The 7,500-nt window shown below is 53.6% G+C and overlaps 1 protein-coding gene across 9 annotated transcripts in view; it reads left to right on the top strand.

Annotated features, from left to right (window-relative positions):
• The window catches only part of LOC132207389 (myelin-oligodendrocyte glycoprotein-like), a 31,183-nt gene that overhangs the window by 9,005 nt on the left and 14,678 nt on the right, over positions 1-7,500 (top strand). For 6 of the 9 annotated variants that reach the window (XM_059642880.1, XM_059642874.1, XM_059642872.1 and 3 more), the window contains one exon: positions 5,045-5,103. In XM_059642880.1, coding sequence (XP_059498863.1) covers positions 5,045-5,103 — 59 coding nt within the window. The remainder of the gene's footprint in view (positions 1-5,044; positions 5,104-7,500) is intronic. The other 3 variants (XM_059642879.1, XM_059642873.1, XM_059642878.1) reach the window with 2 other exon arrangements.

Raw genomic sequence — 7,500 nt, 5'->3', positions numbered from 1 at the left:
ACGTTTCCCGCCCCTGGCAGAGCCCACCCCCTCCCGTCCGATCCTTGGCCTGCTCCCCCCTCCCCTGCGTTGTGGTGTCCCGTCCCACGTTACAGGCACAGCAAGATCCCAGAGCGCTGCCTCGACCCCTCACTCCCTCTCCCCACTTTGTGATATTAAGCCCCAAAGTCTCTCTATCTTTCTCTCTCTCTTCCTTTCTGTCTCTTTCTCTCTATCTTTCTCTCTCGCTTCCTCTCTCTATAGCCCTGTCTCTTTTTAAGTATCTCTCTTTCTTCTTCCAGCTCTCGCTTTCACTTTAGCTCTCTCTCTCTCTCTCCCTCTCCCTCTCTCTCTCTCTGTCTCTCTCTCTCGCTCTCTTTCTCTTTATCTCTTTCTCTCTTGAGTTCTCCCTCCCTTTCTCTCTCCAGCTCTCTCTCTCTAGCGCTCTGGCTCTCTCTCTTTCTCTCTCTTTCCGTCTCTCTCTTTCTCTCACCAGCTTTCTCTCTCTTTCTCTCTCTCTCTTTGTTTCTCTCTGTCTCTCATTTTCTCTCCCCCCTCTGTCTCATTCTCTCTCTCTCCCTCCCTCTCTCTACTTCCCTCCCTCTCTCCCCCTTTCCCTCCCTCTCCTCTTTCCCTCTCTAGTTCACTCCTTCACTCCAGCTCTCTCTCTCTCCTTCCTTCTCTCTCCCAACCCACAATCTCTATCTCTCCTTCTCACTCTTCCCTCTCTCTTTCTCTCTCTAGATCTCTCTTTTATTCTAAGTCTTTCCCTCTCCCTTTCTCTCTCTCTCTTCCACTCATTCTTTCTCTCTCTCTCTAGCTCTCTGCCTTTCTCTCTCTCATTGTCTGTGTCCCTCTCTCTTTCTCTCCCTGTCTCTCTCTCTCTCTCTCCCCAACCTCTCTACCTCTCTCTCTAGCTCTTTCTTTCACTCTAGGTCTCTCTATCTCTAGCTCCATCTCTCTTTCTATCCCTCTTGTTCTCTCACTCTCTTTCTCTCTCTAGCTCTCTCTTTCTTCCTCTTCTGTCCTCACTCCCCCTCTCTCCCTCCCTCTTTCCCTCACTCTCCCTCCCTCTTTCCCTCTCTCTCCCACCCTCTAGCTCTCTCTCTCTTTATCTCTCTAGCTCACTCCTTCACTCTAGCTCTCTCTCTCTCTCCCCTTCCCTCTCTCCCACCCCCAATCTCCCTCTCTCCCTCTCGCTCTTCCCTCTCGCTCTCTCTCTTTCTCTCTCTAGATCGCTCTTTTATTCTAAGTCTTTCTCTCTCTCTCCCTCTTTCCTTCTTTCTTTCTCCCTCTCTCTGTTTCTCTCTCAAGCGCTCTCTCTGTCTCCCTCCCTCCCTCTCTCTCTCGCTCTCTCTTCATCCTTCTCTCTGTCTCCCTACCTCACTGTCCCTTTTTCTCCCTGACTCTCTCGAGCTCTCTCCCTTTTTCTCCATCTCTGGCTCACTCTTTTTCTCTCCTTTCTCTCTCTAGCTCTCTCTCCCTCCAACTCTCTCACTCTCTCCCTCTTCCTCCCTCTCTTTCTCTCTCTAGCTCTTTCTTCCACTCTAGCTCTCTCTCTAGCTCTCTCTCCCTCTCTCTAGCTTTCTCTCTCTTTCACTAATTCTCTTTCACTCTAGCTCCCTCCCTCTCTCTTTCCCTTTCTCTCGCTCTCTCCCTCTCTCTTGCCATCCTCTATCTCTCCCTCTCTCTAGCTGTATCTCTCTCTCTAGCTTTCTATCTCTTTTGCCCTCTCCCTCTCTCTCTCCTTCTCTCTCGCTCTCTCTCTCCCTTCTCATGCCCCCACGTGTCTCTTCCTCCTCATGCCCCTCCAACCCTCTCCCTCCTCATGCTCCCCATCTCTCACCCTCCTCATGCTCGCCCACCTCTCTCCATCCGCATGCCCGCTACCTCTCTCCCTCCATATACCCTCCCTGCACACACTCCCCCCATCTCTCTTCCTCCACACCCACCCCCAATCCCTCTCCCTGCACACACCCTCCCATCTCTCCCTCTCTTCCTCTCTGCCCCTCTCCCCCTCTACATTCTCCCTCAATTTCTCTACCTCCACTAGCCCCCTTTTTCCCACCACACACGGTCCCCCAATCTTTCTCCCTCCACACACTCACTCCCTCCACACAGCCCTCCACCACCATCTCTCTCCCTCCACACTCACCTCCACAGGTTCCCCCATCCTTCTCCCTGCACACGACCTCCCATCTCTCTTTTTGTTCTCTCTCTCTCTCTCTCGCTCTCCCTGCCCCTCTCCCACTCCACATGCTCCACCCAACTCTCTCCCTCTACATGCCCACCCTCCACACAACCCACTCCCTCCACACAGCACCCCCCCCACCATCTGTCTCCCGACACACTCACCTCCTCTCCCTCCACACGTCCCCCCATCTCTCTCTCTCTCTCTCTCTCTCTGTTTTCCACCCCCGCCATCTCTGTCCCTCGCCCAACCGCCATCTGTCTCCCTCACACACCTCAGCCCCCAACCACCTCCCATTCCCTCCCCATCTCCCTCCCTTGATCTCCCTCCCCCGGTCTTGCAGAGGAGCACAGGACCAGCAGGAGGCCATTCGGCCCCACTTAAGCCTGCTGCTGGCCGTACACAGCGATCATGGCTGAGCAGTGCTTGAACTCCATGGGACTGCCTTGACCCGTCTCTCTGCATATCTTTGCTTCATAAAAATGTATCTGACTGAGACTTCAACGTAACAGCTGAACCAACATTGACCACTGTTTGAGGAAGAGAGTCCCAAACCTTCAGTGCGGTTTGTGTGCGCGAGTGCTTTCCTCACTTGTCACAGTATCCCTACAGCGCAACTGCAGGCCATTCGGCCCAAAGGCTCCACACCTACCCTCAGACGAGCATCCCTCCCAGACCCAGAGCCCTACTCTTGCATTTTGCACGGCCAACCCACCCTAACCTGCACATCCCTGGACACTATGGGACAATTTAGCACGGCCACCCCACCCTAACCTGCACATCCCTGGGCACTATGGGATAATTTAGCACGGCCAATCCCACCCTAACCTGCACATCCCTGGGCACTATGGGACAATTTATCACGGCCAACCCACCCTAACCTGCACATCCCTGGGCACTATGGGATAATTTAGCACAGCCAACCCACCCTAACCCACACATCCCTGGGACACTATGGGACAATTTAGCACGGCCAACCCACCCTAACCCGCACATCCCTGGGCACTATGGGACAATTTAGCACGGCCAACCCACCCTAACCCGCACATCCCTGGGCACTATGGGACAATTTATCACGGCCAACCCACCCTAACCTGCACATCCCTGGGCACTATGGGATAATTTAGCACAGCCAACCCACCCTAACCCACACATCCCTGGGACACTATGGGACAATTTAGCACGGCCAACCCACCCTAACCCGCACATCCCTGGGCACTATGGGACAATTTAGCACGGCCAACCCACCCTAACCCGCACATCCCTGGGCACTATGGGACAATTTAGCACGGCCAACCCACCCTAACCCGCACATCAACCTGCACATCCCTGGGCACTATGGGACAATTTAGCACGGCCAACCCGCCCTAACCCGCACATCCCTGGGCACTACGGGACAATTTAGCACGGCCAACCCGCCCTAACCTGCACACCTTTGGACTGTGGGAGGTAACCGGAGCACCTGGAGGAAACGCACGCAGACACAGGGAGAATGTGCAAACTTTACACGACAGTCGCCCGAGGGTGGGATTGAACCCAGGTCCCCGGCGCTGTGAGGCAGCAGTGCTAACCATTGAGCCATGTGCTATACCTAATTTTCAGACAATGCTCCCTCGGTCCATAATCTCAAGTCCGAAAACACCTTGTCTATTCACCCTTTCCATGCCCCTCATGGTTTTATAAACCTCTATAAGGTCCCCGCCCTCAGCCTCCGACGCTCCGGGGAAAATAGCCCCAGCCTCTCCCTGTAGCTCACACCCTCCGACCCTGGCAACATCCTTGTAAATCTTTTCTGAACCCTTTCAAGTTTCACAGCCTCCCCGTGGCAGGGAGACCGGGATAACACACAGTATTCCAGAAGTGGCCCTAACCAATGTCCTGTACAGCCGCAACATGACCCTCCCAGCTCCCTGTACTCAATGCACTGACCAATAAAGGCCAGTGTCCCAAACCCCTCCTTCCCCGCCCTGTCTACCTGCGACTCCACTCTCAGGGAGCTATGAACCTGCCCCCCCCCCCCAGGTCTCTTTGTTCAGCCACACTCCCCAGGACCTTCCCATTAAGTGTAAAAGTCCTGCCCTGATGTCCCTTTCCAAAGTGCAGCCCCTCACATTTATCTAAATTCATCTCCATCTGCCACCCCTCGGCCCATTTGATCGAGGTCCTGCTGTACTCTGAGGTTAACCTTCGCTGTCCGTAACGCTCCTAGTGTTATCTGCAAACTTACAGACCGTCGCTCCTGTATTCACATCCAAATCATTCCTATAAAGCCAGGCCTTTCGATATGAACGTCGGATCTCCATTAGCCTCCTTTCCAATGTCCAGTCCCTGTTTGCAGTATTTAAAAGATCTACATACCTAAACCCCAAACCCCACTGGACATCCAGTATGCTTAGCTTGGCTCTTTCTCAGAAATACAAGCATTTATCGTTGTTCGCTCGGAAATGTACAAACTCACAGTTGCTTAAATTGAAACCCATCTGCTATCAATATCCTGTTGTCGTTTTCACTTTAATAATCATTGTCTCCGAGACTGCTCAATTTTTTCTCATACTCACTCACTTGTACGCACACATATTCACACACTCACTCACTCACTCACACACATAAACACTCTCTCTCTCATACACACACTCACTCTCACAGACTCTCTGTCACTCGCGCGCGTGCGCGCACACACAGACACACACACACACACACACACACACACACTCTCTGTCACTCGCACGCACACAATCTCACACACACTTGCTTCCCGCACACTTGCACACACTCACATGCTCACTCACTGATACACCAACACACACTCATTTACAGACAGACACGCGCGCACACGCACACTCACGCAGACTGAATCCTCTGTTCTCTCCACAGGGTGTAGGTGTTCAAAAATACAGCAAAGAGAAGCTGACGTTTCAGCACCATCAAGGTAGAAAGTATATTCACCAAATCTGTCTCTCCCCTCCTTCTCCCCAACTTTCTCCCTTCATCATCTGCCTATGTGCTCTCTCTGTCTTGTCTCTTGTTTCTCTCTTTCTATCCATTTCTTTCTCTGCCACTCTGTCTCTCACACTGTCTCTCTCTCTCTTCCTGTGTCTCGGCCTGTCTGTTTTTCTCTCTCTCCCTCCCTCCCTCCCTCTGTCTCTGTCTGTCTATGTGTGCGTTTCTCTCTCTGTCTCTCTCTCCCTCCCTCTCTCTCTGTCTGTCTACGTGTGCATTTATCTCTCTCTCTCTGTCTTTGTCTGTCTATTTGTGTGTCTCTGTGTGTCTATGTGTGTGTTTCTGTCTCTGTCTCTGTCTCTGTCTCCCTCCCTCTCTCTCTGTCTGTCTGCCTATGTGTGCGTTTTTCTCTCTCTGTCTCTCTCTCCCTCCCTCTCTCTCTCTGTCTACATGTGTATTTCTCTCTCTCTCTCTCTCTGTCTCTGTCTGTCTATGTGTGCGTTTCTCTCTCTGTCTGTCTCTCCCTCCCTCTCTCTCTGTCTGTCTATGTGTGCATTTCTCTCTCTCTGTCTCTGTCTGCCTACATGTGCGTTTCTCTCTCTCCCTCCCTCTCTCTCTGTCTGTCTACATGTGTATTTCTCTCCCTCTCTCTCTGTCTCTGTCTGTCTATGTGTGCGTTTCTCTCTCTGTCTCTCTCTCCCTCCCTCTCTCTCTGTCTGTCTACGTGTGCATTTCTCTCTCTCCCCCTCCCTCTCTCTCTGTCTGTCTATGTGTACGTTTCTCTCTCCATCTGTCTCTCTCTCCGTCTCTCCCCTGGTCTGTCTACATACCTCCCTCACTATTCCCTTTTTCCCTGGCCTGCCCTTGGTCGATGCTGTGGACGTTTCTTTTCTCTCTCTTTGGGACAAACACCATGTTCCTGACCCACTCCGAGTCCCAGACTACTCTCTCGCTCAGGCAACTCTGATCTTAGGAGGTTGGGGTTGAGGGGTGGATTCCAGTTGCTCTAAGTGTGTCCCCCTCCACCCCGTGGTGCCCCCCTCCCCCTCGGGTGGCACTGCCCCTGGCAGGACGGCGTTGGAGGTGCCCTCCAAAATAAGGTCCGAAGGAATGCCCCCGAATCCAAGCTGCACATCGGGAACGGGACAGGCCATTCAGCCTTTTGGAGCCTGCTGTACCACTCCATGGCCATCCCGGCTGATCATCCAACTCAGTCCCCGTGCTCTCCCCCACCCCCACCCCCCACTTCCAATAGGCCCCAAAAATCTATGCAATATTTAGGCCTCATTTGCTTTCCTGGGTGAAGATGTTTCTCACCCATCTCTGACCCCAGACCATTTACTCCCTCGGTACCAGAATTCCCTGATCTTTGGGAACGTCCTTCCTGAGGTGGCCCCGATCCAGGCCAGCTATCGGCAGGCGTCATGCCTGGGGAAAAGCAGGACAGCCTGGGGTGGGGGGGGGGGGGCGGGGTGCGGGCGTGGGAGTCATTTGTGGCCTGTTTCCCTCGCGGAGTTGTGTGGGGGGTGGGGGGGGGGGGGTAACACGCAGCTACGTTTGACTTTATGTATGTCCTGACTTTAGTTGGGTGGGGGGGTGCACCTATTTCCCATCTTCCACTCCCCCACAACCCCACCACAGCTGCCATCACTGCCCTCTTGGTCAATCACCTGGAGTGTGCCATGCCGTTTCAGAAAACCGAAGGCTCGGCTCCGGAACATTATCCCGTAGTGCCCAGGGATGTGCGGGTTAGGGTGGATTGGCCGTGCTAAATTGTCCCGTAGTGCCCAGGGATGTGCGGGTTAGGGTGGGTTGGCCGTGCTAAATTGTCCCATAGTGCCCAGGGATGTGCGGGTTAGGGTGGGTTGGCCGTGCTAAATTGTCCCATAGTGCCCAGGGATGTGCGGGTTAGGGTGGGTTGGCCGTGCTAAATTGTCCCGTAGTGTCCCAGGGATGTGCAGGTTAGGGTGGGTTGGCCGTGCTAAATTGTCCCATAGTGCCCAGGGATGTGCGGGTTAGGGTGGGTTGGCCGTGCTAAATTGTCCCATAGTGTCCCAGGGATGTGCAGGTTAGGGTGGGTTGGCTGTGCTAAATTGTCCCGTAGTGCCCAGGGATGTGCGGGTTAGGGTGGGTTGGCTGTGCTAAATTGTCCCATCGTGCCCAGGGATGTGCGGGTTAGGGTGGATTGGCCGTGCTAAATTGTCCCATAGTGTCCCAGGGATGTGCAGGTTAGGGTGGATTGGCCGTGCTAAATTGTCCCATAGTGCCCAGGGATGTGCGGGTTAGGGTGGATTGGCCGTGCTAAATTGTCCCATCGTGCCCAGGGATGTGCGGGTTAGGGTGGGTTGGCCGTACTAAATTGTTTTTTCCTGAAGGTAAACATTTTTAGT

The sequence above is a fragment of the Stegostoma tigrinum genome, chromosome 46, assembly GCF_030684315.1.
Source record: "Stegostoma tigrinum isolate sSteTig4 chromosome 46, sSteTig4.hap1, whole genome shotgun sequence".
Taxonomy (NCBI): Eukaryota; Metazoa; Chordata; class Chondrichthyes; order Orectolobiformes; family Stegostomatidae; genus Stegostoma; species Stegostoma tigrinum.
This window is presented reverse-complemented; position numbering and strand designations above follow the sequence as displayed.